The sequence below is a fragment of the Babylonia areolata genome, chromosome 6 (assembly GCF_041734735.1).
Source record: "Babylonia areolata isolate BAREFJ2019XMU chromosome 6, ASM4173473v1, whole genome shotgun sequence".
NCBI classification, from domain to species: domain Eukaryota; kingdom Metazoa; phylum Mollusca; class Gastropoda; order Neogastropoda; family Buccinidae; genus Babylonia; species Babylonia areolata.
The window spans coordinates 4,105,156-4,124,266 of record NC_134881.1 but is presented as its reverse complement, the minus strand read 5'-3'; the positions used below and the strand labels follow the sequence as shown (position 1 = coordinate 4,124,266).

At 45.2% G+C, this 19,111-nt stretch overlaps 2 protein-coding genes across 2 annotated transcripts in view; one reads left to right on the top strand and one right to left on the bottom strand.

Annotated features, from left to right (window-relative positions):
* The first annotated feature begins 4,290 nt into the window (after positions 1–4,290).
* Positions 4,291–14,698, top strand: LOC143283204 (soma ferritin-like). Its single transcript, XM_076589379.1, has 4 exons — positions 4,291–4,395; positions 6,655–6,801; positions 8,637–8,762; positions 14,519–14,698. Exons 1-4 carry the CDS (start codon positions 4,291–4,293, stop codon positions 14,696–14,698), a joined length of 558 nt encoding a protein of 185 aa, XP_076445494.1.
* Positions 14,699–17,231: 2,533 nt separating this feature from the next.
* The window catches only part of LOC143283245 (betaine--homocysteine S-methyltransferase 1-like), a 38,748-nt gene continuing 36,868 nt past the window's right edge, over positions 17,232–19,111 (bottom strand). Inside the window, exon 7 of the mRNA XM_076589418.1 lies at positions 17,232–18,573. Within this exon, the coding sequence (XP_076445533.1) occupies positions 18,290–18,573 (284 nt within the window). The 3' untranslated portion in view covers positions 17,232–18,289. The remainder of the gene's footprint in view (positions 18,574–19,111) is intronic.

Below are 19,111 nucleotides of genomic sequence, written 5' to 3'. Positions count from 1 at the left end.
TGGACTCGAGCCTGCATGCCTTCATGGAATTGGCTGACCAAGGAAATAAATTTCCGAGGGCATCCGTACTTGGCCATGATCTTCCACAGTCCCTCTCTACTCATGGTGTCGAAGGCCTTAGTGAGGTCGACATAGGTGGAGAACAGATCAGCATTTTGCTCCTGACATTTCTCTTGCAGCTGCCTTGCAGCAAACACCATGTCAGTGGTTCCGCGCTCTTTCCGGAATCCACATTGGCTCTCAGGCAAATGACCTTGGTCAAGGTGTGCTGTGAGGCGGTTAAGTAGGATCCTGGCAAGTATCTTGCCTGCGATGGAGAGCAAGGAAATGCCCCGATGGTTATCACAGGCTTGCCGGTTCCCCTTTCGCTTGTACAAGTGAATGATAGATGCATCTTTGAAATCCTGGGGGATCGTCTCTTCTTTCCACATGAGTGAGTACAGCTGATGAAGCTTCTCAGTCAGCACAGTGCCTCCATCCCTGTAGACCTCTGCTGGTATGGAGTCTGAGCCAGGTGCTTTGCCACTGGATAGCAGACGGATTGCTTTCTGGGTCTCAAGAAGTGTTGGCGGATCGTCCAGTGCTTCGTTGGTGGGGACTTGTGGGAGACGGTCTACGGCTTCATCATTTATGGAGGAAGGGCGATTTAAGACACTGTTGAAGTGCTCAGCCCATCGTTCGAGAATGTTCTCCTTCTCGGTGATCAAGGTATTCCCATCTGCACTGAGGAGGGGGGATGATCCTGAGGATGTGGGGCCGTAGACTTCTTTTAAGGCATCATAGAACCTCTTCATATCATGCCTGTCAGCATATCCCTGGATCTCATCAGCTTTGTCACTCAGCCACTTATCCTGCATCTGGCGTAACTTTTGCTGAACAGTCCTGCGGATGGCATTGTATGCATCCTTTTTTGATGTGGACTTTGGGTTGCTCAGGTGGGCTTGATGCAGACGGCGTTTCTCATCCAGAAGCTGCTTGATTTCATCACAGTTTTCATCAAACCAGTCTTTGTGCTTTCTGGTCATGGGTCCAAGGGTCTCTGAAGCTGTACTATAGATCAGCTCACGCAGGGTCCTCCAGTCAGACTCCACATTCTGGTTGTCCAGAGAGGCGGATTCCAGACGATCTTCCAGCAGCTCCACAAAGGACTGTTTGATGGTGATGCTTTTCAGCTTAGCGATGTTGAGCCGTTTTGGAGCCTTCTGGCCTTGGGGGCGTCTCTTGGGTTGGATTCGAATATTCAGCTTCGAGACTACAAGGCGATGGTCTGTCCAACACTCGGCGCCGCACATGGTCTTTGTTACACGTACATCTTGCCTATCCCTTTTCCTGACGATGACATAATCGATGAGATGCCAATGCTTTGAGCGAGGGTGCATCCATGACGTCCTGTTACGGGTAGGGAGGCAGAAAACTGTGTTGGTTATCAGCAGTTCGTGCTCTGCACAGGTCTGAAGCAAAAGCAATCCATTTGGGTTGCAGTGGCCCACACCGTGCTTTCCAATCACTCCATCCCAGGAGATGTAGTCAGAGCCAACTCTAGCATTAAAGTCCCCAAGAATGATGAGCTTGTCTGCTTTAGGGATGGCAGCAATGACAGAGTGAAGGTCCTCGTAGAACTTCGCCTTCACTTCATCCGGGTTGGTCATGGTTGGGGCGTAGGCACTGACAATGGTGAGGTGCTTCTGGCCAGATGCCAGTGGGAGTTTCATGGTCATAAGCCTATCGTTGACTCCCTTTGGGATTCCAGCTAGCTTGCTGACAAGTGCTGTTTTTACTGCAAAACCAACGCCAGCCTCACGTCGCTCTTTGCTTCCTCGTCCACTCCAGAAGAAGGTGTAACCAGATCCCCGTTCACAGAGCTCGCCTTCGCCTGCAAGCCGAGTCTCACTCAAGGCTGCGATGTCGATGTTGTATCTGGCGAGTTCGGATGCAACTAGTGCTGTTCTCCTTTGGGGTCTGTCTGCATTATCTCTGTCCAGGAGAGTCCTTATGTTCCAAGCACCAATGGTGAGAGGAATGATCCTTGTTTTTTTCTTTTCTTTCTCTTTGTTTCGACCGCTGATGTAGGGTCCCCGCCAGCCGCGGTATGCTGGCCAGGGTGATATGGAGCAGGCAATTTTTAGGGCACCTTTTCTAGCCCCTTCCTCATGCCAGGGAGGTGAGCAGTGCATTCCTAAAGAGGGCTGCTCAGACGCTCAGACGGCTGCCGAGCTCCATCGCTGCTCCTGTCGACGAAGAACGACCCTATGGCCTGAGCCGCCTGCGTGCAGGTCTGCGGCTGCGACTGCCAGTGTACCCACACCTGTCGTTTCGTCGCTCGCCTGTCGCCACAGGACTTGGGGGTGATGAAATGATGAAGGATGAAAGGTCATTTTGGATGACTGATGACTTGCGCGATGAGTTTGTTTAAAGTGAAGAGGAGTTGCGCAACGTCGACCTCACTCTCTCGTCCGGGTCCACCAATTTCCAGTGGCAAGACTAAGTCGAGACGACTGGAGGATGAGCACGGATGCAGTGGATGACCAAGATATCCTTTCGGTGTCTCATCTTGCTCTCTGCGCTCCACAGTGCGTTGCTGTAACCGCCTTCCTCTCCGTTGAACCGATAGGTTTCTTCCGCAGATTCTGCCGGATCCAGACTTCGCATACATGGGTAGACACACCCCAGGGGCCAACTGCGTGTGGCATGCACACAGCACAGTGGAGCTAGATGGCCGTCGGTGGCTCTCCTGAGCCGACGCCCTTTTATAGATCTCCATAAGGGTGTCTAGCCACCCGCCTCACCAGTCCCAGAAGGGAGCGGTGGAAGTGCCGGTTTAGTCGTCGGCAACCCGACCCTGAACAGGTTGTACTGGATTACAGGTTACCAGTAGCAGATCTAATGACCTGACCTGACCACACAGACATGTAACGTTTTAAGTGCATTGCCCTGCCATTTTGGCAGCCATACTCCATGCACACATACACACTCTCACGCAGACATGTAACGTTTTAAGTGCATTGCCCTGCCATTTTGGCAGCCATACTCCATTTTTTGGGGGGTGCATGCTGGGTATATTCTTGTTTCTATAACCCACCGAAGCTGACATGGATTACAGGATCATTAAAATGCGTATTCAGTCTTATGCGTGCGTATACATAGCAAGGGGCTTCGGGCACTTGCAGGTCTGCACAAATGTTGACCTGGGAGACAGAAAAATCTCCATCTTTAACCAACCTGGTGGGATCGAACTCGGGGAAACTCGGGCGAGAATCCAGCACTCTGACCATTTTGCCACAGCACCCGTTCAGTGGTTCTCTCCCCAGCCCACCCTCTCACAACACCCACTCACTTTCAGACGGACACGTTGAAGACATTTATGTTGTGCACAGAAAGTACCGAAACAGACAGTGTGGAATCGCAAAATAGGACCCTGCTGTCTGTTGCGGAGAATGCCACACATCTGTGCAGCTTGGGGCCACTCCTACATACATGGGGCCCAGTACTGGTTCCCTACGGCCTGCTTCCAATAGGGCCCTGTATTAGGGCCCTGTAGATTCTACTCGTTCCATTAGGGCCCAGTATCATTAAGGGCCTGTACTAGTCCCACAACTAGTACTACGTGTCACAATGGCCCTGTACCAGTTAGGCCCTGTATCAATCCCAGTAGGCCTACTTCCAATAGGGCCTATTACCATTAAGGCCCTGCGCGAGTTCCATAAGGCCTACTTCTAATAGGGTACAGTACCATGAAGGCCTAATTCCAATAGTCCTACGGCAATTTCTCATGGGTCCCCAACTATATCCGCATTCCCACTGTGATCAACAGGGCTGGGATGCATGAGCGATCTGGAAGAAAAAAACACACCAAAACCTATGCTCCTGTGTGCTAGCTGAATCGGTAGCGTAAGCATCACTGACTAAGTTGTGTACTTTGTGTAATGGAGAGAGTTACCACTCTTTACTATTTGTTAATCATTCATCTCCTGGCCTCATTTGTTAATTTCTATGCTCCAGGGGTTAATCTTGCGTCATAGTTTGGTCGAATGACGTCATGTAAAGACGTTTTTATTTTTAGCAAGTGGCCTTTCCTGTGGATTTAGATCCGTGCATTTTCAATTTTGTGTTGAACGTGAATGTGTGTGCTTTGTTGCGTCTGACATGAATTGGCATAACACTGTCATTCATCCACGGTTATTCTGACGAGATCAGCATTAGATTCTTCACTCGTTTTCGATTCAAAGCTTCAGTTTCTGTGGAATCTATCTTTCAAGTCTTCTGTCAGAATCTCAACTCTAAAAGGAATCCATGGCTACCAATCTGTGTCGCCAGAATTTCCATCCAGATTGTGAAGCAGCCATCAACGCTCAGATCAACATGGAACTATGCGTCAGCTACTGCTATCAGTCCATGGTAAGGCGAACAATTATTCATTTTCATACATATTAATTTATCTTTCAAGACTAGGTTAGACGCTCATTGGGCCAACTCTCCAAGCATATATGATCCAGTATGCTATCATTAGGCCACGCATGCTGGTATACTGTATCCAGTTGAACGACGAACAGGCCTTCCAGGCCTAAAACGTCTGATTCCAGTTCAAGTTCAAGTTCAATAACTGTAATGTATAGAATGAACTGTCACCTCGTCTAAATCAAGCCCCATCAGTTACTAATTCATTCAAGAATCACCAGCACAGTTCCATCAAGTTCTCAGTTAGAAAGAAAGTTTGACGAATGAAGAAACTGAATAATAAAGCATTGAACCTCGACCAAAATTTCTACCAAAATAGGTATGAAATAACAAAGATGGGACTATTTAAATTAATTAAAAGCTGCAAAGCTTGCAATCTCCCTCTCATACTACTACTACTACTACTAACACTAACACTACTACTGTCTTATCCGTTTTCTAAAAGATTTTGAATGAAAGAAAATGTGTTCGATCTAGAACTAAATCTGATAGTGATAGACTACTAGAGAAGGATAATTTTAGTAACCTAAATTCAGGGACTTATTTCAACATATATTTTCACGCACAGTTGATGTGACTACAGGTATGTGTTGTGACCCATTTTCAGCGGATTGCGACTTTTTTTTATTATTATTTTTTTTTTACAACAGTTATTGTATCTAATTTTGTTATGGCTTCAGTGGCAACACTGATTAGCAACCATCTTGCTTGGTCCACAAAATCGCCTGCAGTGATGCCTTCATTCAATCTGTGCCGGTCAGAGAACTGATATGAAAGTTTACAGAACCCGCATGACAAACACATGTGCGCGCGTGCGCACGTGCACGCTCTCTCTCTCTCTCTCTCACACACACACGCGCGCCCGCGCGCGTTGTGCGTGTGAATGTGTTTGTGTCCTATGTGTATGTCAGAGAGAGAGAGAGAGAGAGAGTGTGTGTGTGTGTGTGTGTGTGTGTGTGTAAGAGACAAACCTCACAGGTCAGGATGTCAGTCATCGTTCTTTATCTGAACTTCTTCCTTTGGGGATTGCACTAGTAAATATTGTTCAGCAAAATCAGCACTGAATTAAATGATAATGTGAAAATAGCATCATGCTGTAAAAGCCTGGCAAGTGGGTAAATAATTACAGAACCATGATTAAACTTAACATATCTCTGCATCTGGCGCAACACAGAACGCCGCCATATTGGGCTTGGCTTTTCAGACAGAAGATAGAACGAGGTCAGTCGTGACGTCACATCGACTGTGCACAAGAACAACTTCTAGGATTGCTCGGTTTTGAACAACTGTAAGCAGATCAAATACGCACGTTAAAGATCCTGTAATCCATGTCAGCGTTCGGTGGGTTATGGAAACAAGAACACCCAGCGGCATGCACAACCCCGAAAGCGGAGTATGGCTGCCCACATGGCGTGGTAAAAACGGTCATACACGTAAAAGCCCACTCGTGTACATACAAGTGAACGTGGGAGTTGCAGCCCACGAACGCAGAAGAAGAACAAGAACAACTGTAAGAAACGACGGGTATTCTGTGACGCAAAATGCAGGCCCATCACATTCATCGTTTACAAAAGCTGCGACAGTTAAAATTATTGTGTGTGTGTGCTTTTTCTTTGGACACGACCGAGTTGGCAAACACGCGATTTCCACATCGACACTCACAACTTTGATCTGTGTTTTTGATGTCTCAGCAGCTTGTCTTTAACTCTTCTACTGTAAACCGTGGTTCAGAATTATATGGGACTAAAACAAAGTCCTTTGCACTTTTTGTAAGTCATCGCACAGTATTTTTCTCAAACAATTTCGTTTCGATCTACTTCACAAGTCATCCAAAAGCGAAAGTGAGTCTCCGAACCTGTGACGTCCCAACCTTGTACAAAATGGCGGCCTCCATGACAATTCAATGCATCACATTATTTCTAATTAATACACATTTATTTGCGTAAAAAATTATTGGACGAGCCATAACAACCCAAAATCTATTTATGTAAGCCATAAAGCCAAACCGCTTCGTGCCCTATCTAAGAGGACACAAAAGTAGTAACTGCGCTTAGAATTCATGTCGCGCTGATCTCCAGTCACCATGGTTCAACACCGTTCTTATCGGCTAAAAAAATAATTTAAAACTATCAGTAGCTTTCCTTTTACACGGACTGGAAGATGACCAGCGTCCAGTACACAGTAATTGTGTGTCCTCAGGCCTTCTATTTTGCGCGTGACGACATTGCGCTGCAAAAGTTAGCGGATTTCTTCCACAAGATGTCGACAGAAGAGCAGGAACACGCCAGGAAGCTGATGAGCTACCAGAACAAACGTGGAGGTCGTATCGTTCTACAGGATATCAAGGTAAGCAGGTTTTATCCTCCAGGATGCCAAGGTAAACAGGTTCTATCCTGCAGAATTTCAAGGTAAACAGATACTCTACCTTGCACAATAACAAGGTTAACAGGTTCTGTCCTGCAGGATATCAAGGTAAACAGGTTCTATCCTGCAGAATGTCAAGGTAAACAGATACTTTACCTTGCACAATAACAAGATTAACAGGTTCTCTTCTGCAGGATATCAAGGTAAACAGGTTCTATCCTGCAGAATGTCAAGGTAAACAGATATTCTACCTTGCACAATAACAAGGTTAACAGGTTCTGTCCTGCAGGATATCAAGGTAAACAGGTTCTATCCTGCAGAATGTCAAGGTAAACAGATATTCTACCTTGCATAATAACAAGGTTAACAGGTTCTCTCCTGCAGGATATCAAGGTAAACAGGTTCTCTCCTGTAGGATATCAAGGTAAACAGAGATTTTATCCTGTAGGGTATCAAGGTAAACACAGGTTCTCTCCTGCAGGATATTGAGGTAAACAGAGAATCTGCCCTGCACGATGAGGTGAACATGTTCTATTCGGCAGTATATCAAGGTATACATGTTCTCTCCTGCAGGTTGTCAAGGTAAACAGGTTCTATCGTGCAGGACATCGGGGAAAACAGAGATTTAATCCTGTAGGATGTCAAGGTAAACAGAAGTTCTACCCTGCAGGATATCAAGCTAAACGGGTTATATCCTGCAGGATATCCAGGTGAACAGAGATTTTAACAAGGTCAACAGAAGTGGGTGAGAGTGAACTTCTCTCTCTCTTTCTCTCTTCCCACTCTGTGGGCTTCTTCGTTCGTGGGCTGCAACTCCCACGTTCACTCGTGTACACAAGTGGGGGGTTTACGTACATGACCGTTTTTACCCCGCCATGTAGGCAGCCATACTCTGTTTTTGTGGGTGTGCGTGCTGGATATGTTCTTGTTTCCATAACCCACCGAACGCTGACATGGATTACATGATCTTTAACGTGCGTATTTGATTTTCTGCTTGCGTATACACATGAAAAGGTTTCAGGCACATGCTGACCTGGGAGATCGGAAAAATCTCCACCCTTTACCCACCAGGCGCCGTCACCGAGATTCGAACCCGGAACCCTCAGATTGGAAGTCCAACGCTTTAACCATTCGGTTATTGCGCCAGTCATGTAAATATGAAATGCCGAATAGGAATATGTTTAAACCCATATTATTTAAGATTTTTGTTGTCTTGTCTTGTCTTCCTCTGTCCTGTCCGGTCTTTTTCTGGTTGTTTGTTAATTTTGTCTGTTTTTGGTTGTTGGTTTGGTTTTTTTTTTTTGTTTGTTTTTTTTTGGGGGGGGGGGGGGGTTACCTAAAATTATTTTTAATGTTTCCTTTTGACATAATTGATGTGTGCATTGTAATCGAGGGCTTACGCTTTTTACGAATATTCTTTTTTTTCTTTTTTGTTTGGTTTCACTTGTGTCGTAGAATATCACATTTCTTGGTGTGTGTTTTTTTTAACCTATTTTTTCCTTGTTTACCTGATAATTTATGGACATAGTAATCAAAGAAATATGTACGGATTATTCATTTACTTGTGTCTAAGAATGTTATATTTTTGCTTTCCTGTATGTCGTAGTTTTTCTTTCATCTGATGGTTGGTGTGTGTGTGGGGTGATCAAGGAAGTGTGTACCAGTTGTTGTTTGTTTTGGTTTTGTTGTTTTTGTGTGTGTCTTCTTTGCCATTACGTATCTAATCCGTTGACGAGCAATCAAGAGGACTTTCTGCTTTAAGTATTTGACGGAGACAATGAAGTGTTTTTAACTGAACTGAATTGTCTTGCATACAGAAGCCGGACCGTGACGAGTGGGGGAGTGCTCTGGACGCAATGCAGGCGGCTCTGGTGATGGAGAAGAACGCCAACCAGGCCCTACTGGACATGAAGAAGGTGGCCGATGACCACGGGGATGCCCAAGTAGGTACAGCAATCAGTCAACACAGGTACACATCAATCAAAGTGGGCAGACATCAATGCAGGTGGACATAACATCAAGACAGGCAGACATCAATCAAAATAGTTTCAGTTTCAGTTTCTCAAGGAGGCGTCACTGCATTCGGACAAATCCATATACGCTACACCACATCTGCTAGGCTTATGCCTAACCAGCAGCATAACGCAACGCTCGTAGTCAGGCCTTGAGTGTATGCTTATATATTAAATTTTGTGTACCTATCAGAGTGGATTTCTTCTACAGATTTTTGCCAGAGGACAATACTTTTGTTGTCATGGGTTCTTTTTCAGTGCGAAAAATGTGTGCAGCACACGGGACCTCAGTTTATCGTCTCATCCGAATGACTAAAAACGTTGTTTGATTTTTCAGTCAAACTTGGGAGAAAGGGCGAGAGCGGGATTGGAACCTACACCCTCACGGACTCTGTATATTGGCAGCTGAGCGTCTTGACCATTCTGCCACCTTCCTTCTAATCGATGAAGATAGGTAGGCATCAATAAGCACAATGTACACACACATCAACACAAGTAGACACTAACACATTAAGACAGGCAGAAATCAGTCAACATTGGAAGACGTCAATCAGCATAAGGCACACCAACACAGGTAGACATCACATCAAGACAGGTAGATATCAGTCAGCACAGGTAGACATCACATCAAGACAGGTAGATATCAGTCAGCACAGGTAGACATCGCATCAAGATAGGTAGATACCAGTCAACACAGGTAGACATCGCATCAAGATAGGTAGATATCAGTCAACACAGGTAGACATCGCATCAAGATAGGTAGATATCAGTCAGCACAGGTAGACATCACATCAAGACAGGTAGATATCAGTCAGCACAGGTAGACATCACATCAAGACAGGTAGATATCAGTCAGCACAGGTAGACATCGCATCAAGATAGGTAGATACCAGTCAACATAGGTAGACATCGCATCAAGATAGCTAGATACCAGTCAACACAGGTAGACATCGCATCAAGATAGGTAGATATCAGTCAACACAGGTAGACATCACATCAAGACAGGTAGATATCAGTCAGCACAGGTAGACATCGCATCAAGATAGGTAGATACCAGTCAACATAGGTAGACATCGCATCAAGATAGGTAGATACCAGTCAACACAGGTAGACATCGCATCAAGATAGGTAGATATCAGTCAACACAGGTAGACATTACATCAAGATAGGTAGATATCAGTCAACACAGGTAGACATCACATCAAGACAGGTAGATATCAGTCAACACAGGTAGACATCACATCAAGACAGGTAGATATCAGTCAACACAGGTAGACATCACATCAAGATAGGTAGATACCAGTCAACACAGGTAGACATCGCATCAAGATAGGTAGATATCAGTCAACACAGGTAGACATCGCATCAAGATAGGCAGATATCAGTCAGCACAGGTAGACATCACATCAAGATAGGTAGATACCAGTCAACACAGGTAGACATCACATCATGATCAAGACAGGTAGATATCAGTCCACACAGGTAGACATCACATCAAGACAGGTAGATATCAGTCAACACAGGTAGACATCACATCAAGATAGGTAGATACCAGTCAACACAGGTAGACATCGCATCAAGATAGGTAGATATCAGTCAACACAGGTAGACATCGCATCAAGATAGGCAGATATCAGTCAACACAGGTAGACATCACATCAAGATAGGTAGATATCAGTCAACACAGGTAGACGTCACATCAAGATAGGTAGATACCAGTCAACACAGGTAGACATCACATCAAGATAGGCAGATATCAGTCAACACAGGTAGACATCACATCAAGATAGGTAGATATCAGTCAACACAGGTAGACATCACATCAAGATAGGTAGATATCAGTCAACACAGGTAGACATCACATCAAGATAGCTAGATACCAGTCAACACAGGTAGACATCACATCAAGATAGGTAGATATCAGTCAACACAGGTAGACATCACATCATGATCAAGATAGGTAGATATCAGTCAACACAGGTAGACATCACATCAAGATAGGTATATATCTGTCAACACAGGTAGACATCACATCAAGATAGGTAGATATCAGTCAGCACAGGTAGACATCACATCAAGATAGGTAGATATAAGTCAACACAGGTAGACATCACATCACGATAGGTAGATATCAGTCAACATAGACATCACATCAAGATAGGTAGATATCAGTCAACACAGGTAGACATCGCATCAAGATAGGTAGATATCAGTCAGCACAGGTCGACATCACATCAAGATAGGTAGATATCAGTCAACACAGGTAGACATCACATCAAGATAGGTAGATATCAGTCAACACAGGTAGACATCACATCAAGATAGGTAGATATCAGTCAACACAGGTAGACATCACATCAAGACAGGTAGATATCAGTCAACACAGGTAGACATCACATCAAGATAGGTAGATATCAGTCAACACAGGTAGACATCACATCAAGATAGGTAGATATCAGTCAGCACAGGTAGACAGTGAAGACAGACAGACATCAATCAGCACAGGCAACACATGTAGACATCACATCAATGATCAACACAGGTAAACACCATTCAACATACGCACACACCAGTCAAGATAGGTAGACATCAAACAACACAGGAATGCATCAATTAGCATAATGTACACATCAACAGAGATTGACATCAGTCAACACAGGTAGACATCGATCAACACATGATGGGCGCAATAGCCGAGTGGTTAAATCGTTGGAATCATTTCAGTCTGAGTGTCCCGGGTTCGACTCTCGGTAACGGCACCTGGTGGGTAAAGGGCGGAGACTTTTCCGATCTCCCAGGTCAACATTTGTGCAGACCTGCTTGTGTCTGAATCCCCTTCGTGCGTATACGCAAGCAGAAGATAAAATTCGCGCGTTGAAAGATCCTGTAATCCACGTCAGCGTTCGGTGGGTTATGGAAGCAAGAACATACCCAGCATGCACCCCCCCGAAAACAGAGTATGGCTGTCTTCATGGCGGGGTAAAAAAGGTCATACACACAAAAGCCAACTCGTGTACATACGAGTGAACATGGGAGTTGCAGCCCACGAACGAAGACAAAGGACGCCACTTTTGTAGCCGTGTACCGAGTGGTTACTGAAGGGGTACGGCACAAAAGACTTAACTAATTGATTGATTGAATGAAAGGATATACAAGATCCCACGCACAGGCCAGGAACATATAGAGGCCAGTCACAAATGGGTTTTTCTATTGTTTTATTTACAATATTCTAAAAGAAGAAGACTAAGAAGAAGACAAGAACTAAGAGAAGGCTAAGAAGAAGAAGAAGACAATTAGGAGAAGAAGACAGTGCAGCGATACGTAGCGAAGTGTCACTGTTGTGACTTCCACACCCGAGCCAGCCGTAAGATCACATGCAGATATCATTCGATACATGTAGACATCAGTCACCACCTTCACCTTCACCTATCCCGTAGTCTTGTGGACCGTTGGGGCGCCACAGGTGATCTGGCAACCAGCATTCTCCAATCCTCTCGGTTTTCTGACCTCCTGATTGTATCGCTCAACCTCAAGCCCGTCCATTCTGGGATGTTGTCCTCCCATCTCTTCCTCTGTCTGCCTCTCCTTCTCCCTCCTTACACTGTGCCCTGCAGGAATGTCTTGGCAAGCCCTGATGATCTCATGACATGGCCATACCATTTGAGCTTGCGTCTCTTGACCAAGGTCAACAGGTCTTCGTAGGGCCCAATGACTTGTCTGATTCTGTTTCGAACTTCTTCGTTCGTGATATGATCTTTGTAGGAGATGCCCAGGAGTCTTCGAAAGCATCTCATCTCAGTGGACTGTATTCTCTTTTCTCTTTCAGCTGTCAAGGTCCACGATTCACATGCATACAAGAGTATTGATGTCACCAGGGTACGCATCAGTCTGATCTTTGAGCCGAGTGCAATGTTCCGGTCGTTCCAGATGTACCTCAATTTTGTGAGCGCTGCTGTCGCCTGTGCAATCCTGGAGAGTACTTCGGGTTTGGATCCCTCATCTGTCACAATTGCTCCCAGGTATTTAAAGCTGTGGACAGTTTCTAGCTTCTGGCCATCCACTCTTATGTCAGTGCTGATGCCATTGGTGTTGTTGGTCATCAGTTTGGTCTTCTCTGCACTGATCTGCATGCCATAGGCTCTAGAGGTTTTATCAAGGTGGTCCACTAAGCAGGCTAGCTAGCTCCTCTTCTTTTCCTGCTAGGCCATCAATATCGTCGGCGAAACGTAAGTTGGTGACTGCTCGGCCTCCGATGTTGACTGTTCCTTTGTGGTCTTCAAGTGCATCAGTCAATCACCACAGTTAGACATAATCAAAGGAGGCAGATATCGATCAACACGGGCAGACACAACCAACAAAGGAAGACATCGATACAGGCAGACGTCAGTCAATGCAGGTAGACATCACCAACACACGTGTACTGTTAAAGACTTCAGCACACACACAGACGTCAACAACAAAACAGATACGATTCAACACAGACAGACATCAGTTCAGGTACACGTCAACACAGATATATATCAACACAGGTAGACTCAGTCAATACAAGTACATATCAACACAGGTGTCTAGACATTAACACAGGTAAACACTAAAACTCACAATTCATTAAGAAACGCAACACAGAGATCAGACTCTGTGTGCGCGCGCGCGCGCGCGCGTGTGTGTGTGTGTGTGTGTGTGTGTGTGTGAGCGCACGCGCGCGTATGTGTGTGTGTGCGCGTACGTGCGTGTTTATGTGTGTGTGTATGTGTTTGTGCGCGCGCTCATATAGCTTACAGCCTATAGACCAATCACATCCAACAAGCCAAATTCTGTTTAAATACTCCTACACGTTAGGGGACATGTCTATCAGCACTCCATGTGTGTATTTTAGTAAACACACGCACACACATGCGCGCGAACACTCACGAATGCACGCACACACACACACACACACACACACACACACACACACACACACACTGACAGGTCACACAACTGCTGGCTGAATGTATAATTTCATTGAGGATTACATTTAACTTCTCATTCACGCAACCACACTCACACACAATACACACACGCTCACACACTACGCACACATACAGACTCACACACACACACGCTACACACATACACGCGCGCGCACACACACAGCGGACACACAAACACAAATATGCACACACACACACACACGCACGCACGCAAATACCACACACATACAAACGCGCGCGCACGTACACACACACACACACACACACACACACACACACACACACACTGAAAGGTCACAGCGACCTCTGGTTTCCGTGCAGATGGGTCGCTTCATACAAGTGGAGTTCCTTCGCGGAAAGATCTGATGAAACACACACACGCACACACACACACACACACACACACACACACACACACACACACACACACACTAACACTCAGACACTCTCACACACGCGCACACTCACAAACACACACACATGCACACTACACATACACAAACATACTACACATTCACGCGCGCACGCACTGCACACACACACACATTGCACTCATACCTCACCCTTCCACACACATACACTCATACCCCCCCTCGCCCCCCCCCCCCGCCCCCCCACACATACCCCCCCACACACACACACGCACGCACACACACACAACACAACACAACACGCACACTGACAGGTCTCAACAACCTGCTGGGTACCGTGCAGATGGGTCACTTTATTCAAGACGAGTTCCTTCAGGCACAGATCCGCTCCATCAAGGATTTCAGTGAACACATCAGCAGCCTTACACGGTTGGGCCCCGGCATGGGGGAGTACCATTTCGCCAAGATGACCCTGGATGAGAGTTCAGATCGCCCTATGCAAGATCAAATAGAGAGTGCTTGAGTTGTCGGTTTTCTTTGTTCTTCTTTGTTGTTTTGTATGATGACCCTGGTAGATAGTTCAGATCGCTCTACACAAGATCAGTCGATAGAGGGCCCTGAGTTGTCGTTGTTCTTTGCTTTTTATTGTTGTGTTGTTGTTTTTCCCGTTTGAAAGAAATAACGGTAGAGGCTGAACAGATATAAGAACAGTCATCCGTCATGGATTCTAATTACGCTCTTTTTTCAATTTCTTAAAATAAAAAAAAATATTGACAACCCCTCCAGGACAAACAGAGACAAAGAGGGTGGAGAAGAGAGGGAGATAGATGGGGAGATAGATGGGAGGGGGAGAGGGGAGGAGATTGGGGAAGAGAGAGAGGGGGGGAGATTGGGGAAGAGAGAGAGGGGGAGAGATAGACCTAGAGAGAGAGAGAGAGAGATTACTGAGGTGGGATGGTGGAGAGAGATGGAGAGAGAGATGGGGAGAGAAGGGAGAGGGAGGGGGAAATAGTGTGTCTGTCCGTGTGTGTGGTGGGAAAGTGAGAGCAAAAGATGAGTGCATGCATGTGAGAGCACCCTTGGTCTTCCAGGTACGTGTAGGTCTCTTGGTCATTTTCTTTTCTTCTTCTTTTTTTTTGTGTGTTTTGTTTTGTTTGTTTTTTTTTTGTTTTTTTCAGCCGATGCTTAATTTAAAATATTTCTGCTCCGAATTTGCTTACGATTTTGTTGTTGTAAAACCGCGAATGTCATCGACATTTGGGCGTGTCTTCTCTCTGTATATAAATACTCAGGTGTCCGCCCAAAAAAGTGAACAGCTTTTTGACAAGTATTTTCTCAGCGACAGAGAAACCGAATTCATTGAAATTTTTCACATAGTAACCTTAGGGTATCGTCAACAAGTCTGCAAAATATCAAAAAATGTTCGGACGAGTGTTGCTACTGACCCTGTAGTGCGTATTTTAGCAATGCGTCTATTTACAGTGACATAACTCCACCCCTTGCCTGGAAATTCCATTACGATCCTTCTTCCACCCCAGCCTTTCTCCTTGAAACAGTTTTCAATGGTAACCTTATCACTCTCACTCATAGGCATGGTTGATCCTTCCAAACTGAAACTTTGGACAGAACTGATTTTGGATACAGACGACAATAAACAAATCAATAGACTTGACACCCAGGCAGGCTATTTTTAGACTGACACTGATTGACAGATGCCAACACCTGGCAGCTGGCATGAACATGGTGAAGGTCACATTGCACAGCTCTGATGCTGGATTTTTTGACATGCTGTTTTGAATTTGACAATACTCGCATAATTTGCGTCCGAACTTTTAGATAGTTTGCAGACTTGTTGATGATACCCTAAGGTTACTGTGTGAAAATTTTCAATGAATTCGGTTTCTCTGTCACTGAGAAAATACTTGTCAAAAAGCGGTTCACTTTTTTGGGGGACACCCGATATATATAAACGATTTTTTTTCTTGAGAAAATACTAACATGGTGTCATGCAATAAAGGGACATGCCTGTCTGATTACACATGCGTGTTTTTTGTTTTCAGTGACAATTCTTACATTACCCGCTCACACACATCAACACACACGCACGTACGCGGGTGCGCGTACGCACGCACGCACATGCGTACACACACTTACACGCACGCATGCACACATCCTCAGAATCATTTTCCTAATACAGATTTCTGTGTACTCTTATATGTTAGTTTTTCTTAATAGCTTTATCTTATTTGTATCTTTTCTATGTCCATAAATTATCCAAGAGTATGCTCGATTTTTTTTCTGTTTGGTATAGATTTCAATTTTTGTTTTGGGGCGTCTATCATATTTTGCATTTTTTGTTTGGGCGTGCAGATTAACAGGGCAGCGCTTGGTGTTGTATATGTTCTTTTAAAATGACAACATGTCAGCACTATTGGGATTGTGTGCTCTGCTTTGTTCTGGCTCACAGGAGTGCACTCACACATGTATGGTGTGGTGTGGTGGGTGTGGGTGTGTGCGCACGCGTGCGTGTGTGTATATGTGTGTTTGTTTTGACGGCGAGCGACTCGGAGTGTGTGTGTGTGTGTGTGTGTGTGTGTGTGTTCATGTGATTCCATGAGAGAAAGAGTGCACGTGTGCCAGTGTGAATCACAAAAAGAACGAGAACATGTTTCTGCAATACAAGTCAGATTTGGATAAATGCAACTAAATGCAATATAAAAACTTGCAACAGAAATGTACATATGTGTTGATGTGTTTGCTGAGTGTGTTAGTGTGTGTGTGTGTGTGTGAGTGCGTGCGTGTGTACGGGAGTGTGTGTATGCGTGTGTGAACGACGTAAAAACAAATAGTAATGCGCATATAAACACACCTAGCTGTCCACGCACGCGCGCGCATGCACACACACTAAGACATACACACACACAGACTAACACAGTAATACGCACAATATAACAATCATTTATTAAATCAAAACAACTCAAGTCAATACATACATGACTGTCTTCACAAAAGAACACCGATTAATTAGAAAGTAAGTTCTGGCATACATTTTGTAGAGAGTCATTTGATAACTATGATTGTTCATCTTCAAATCTCTTCATCTACGCAATCATTTAAGAAAATGATGGGATTGTTATCTGAAATCACACACGGACTCGTGCATGAACACACACACACACACACACACAAAGCATGAGCGTGCACGTAAGCGCCCATAGACACACACACATAGACACTGACACACACACACGGACATCTACACTACGTTACCCCCAAACCAATCTGTAACCGAAAAAATCTGCATATCAGGTTTTGTAAACCCCATGAAAAGACAAAATGTTACGAAGAAAGTTTGGTTTTTTTTCCTTGCTGTTGGTCTTTCTTATTATACATGTATCAGCTCATTTGCTATCGGGAATTCCGGTTCACATGTCTCGAGCCATGTATGAAGAAGTGTCAGCCGGCATAACGCTGACAGTTTTTTATGCACTCCACTAACGAACGTACGCATGACACAGGAATCTCAACAGTTCGCTAACAAGAGTTTCAGGGCGAAGAGAAAGGGAACGGGCTTGTGATTTTTTTTGTATGCATTGTATCATTCTACATGACTGCAGCAGGCACTGAACAATTTTCAATCTTGTCAGAATTACGAGATCCAGTTTATTTATTCATTTATTTATTTTTTAATCATTCCTGCAACGTTTGGAAGGCCCTGAATATGGCCTGATCAGTGTGTTGGGTCTATGCGTAGGTCAGGTATTTATCCCCTTGCCCTTTTTTTTTCCATCAATTCATTTTTGTTGTTCAGTGTTTTTATTCATATTGCCAGTGTAACGTAGCCTGGAAACTCGCACTGGACCCTGCATATGAGGTGGGTTGCATTAGCGAACTAGTAGAGTAGCACAAAATTTGCGTCGAGTTAAGCATAATCCTAAGTATACCTATATGGAATTCACTGTGGAGCTGGGAACATCCTCAACGATAAGCAAACTTAGCCACGCTGCAAAGTTGGCTCATGCAACCCATCCCCGAAACTTACTACATGAAAACAACAACAACAACAACAACAAAAAAACCCACAAAAAACCACCACCTCACGACAGTACCACTACTACAGAGGCACATTTGGGTCGTCCCCTGCCATTCTGGCGTGGATCAAGGCAGAACGTCTGTACATGTTGCCCAGGAAAAAACTCTTCTCCACGTTGGGAGCGTACTTCATTGAAGGCGGCTGGCGCCCGTACTCCACGGCGATCTCGCGCAGCAGGTGCCCGGAGCTGCCGCAGCACAGGCCTATGTACTGCACGCCCAGCGCGCGGGCCTCACGCGCGAAGGCCCGGATGTCGCCACGGCTGCTCTGAACGCAGCCCAGGTCGAGGGGGAAGGCTCGTTTGCCTGAGTGGGAGAATGGTAGTATTGCGGTTCTGTTATTGTTTTTTTCTTTTCTTTCTTTCTTTCTTTCTTTTTTTTTTTTTTTTTTGAGTAGTGTTGATCAGTTTGTGAGTGTGGTTGTGTGTGCGTGTGTTTCTGTCTATTTGTGTGTATTTACACACACACACACACACACACATAATTATATATATTGTGTGTGTGTCTGTCTTAAAATGTTTGTGAATATGCACACGTGTGAGTCAGTGTGTGTGTGTGTGCCGTCGTTGTGTGAGTGTGTCAGTGTGTGTGCTGGTGCTGTGAGTGGACGCGCCGGCATGCATTTCAAGTGTTGGTACCGGCATACATGCATGCATATGTATCTGTTTATGAGCACTAGCCCGGCGCGTGTGTGTGCGTGTCAGTGTTCAAATTAGAGTGTATGTGAATCAGCGTGTGTCACGGCCGGTGTGTGTGTGTTTACTGTATGTGAGCGCGCGCGCGCGCGTGTGTGTGTGTGTGTGTGTGTACGAGGGTGTAATGTGTGTGTCAATGTCAGTGGTGC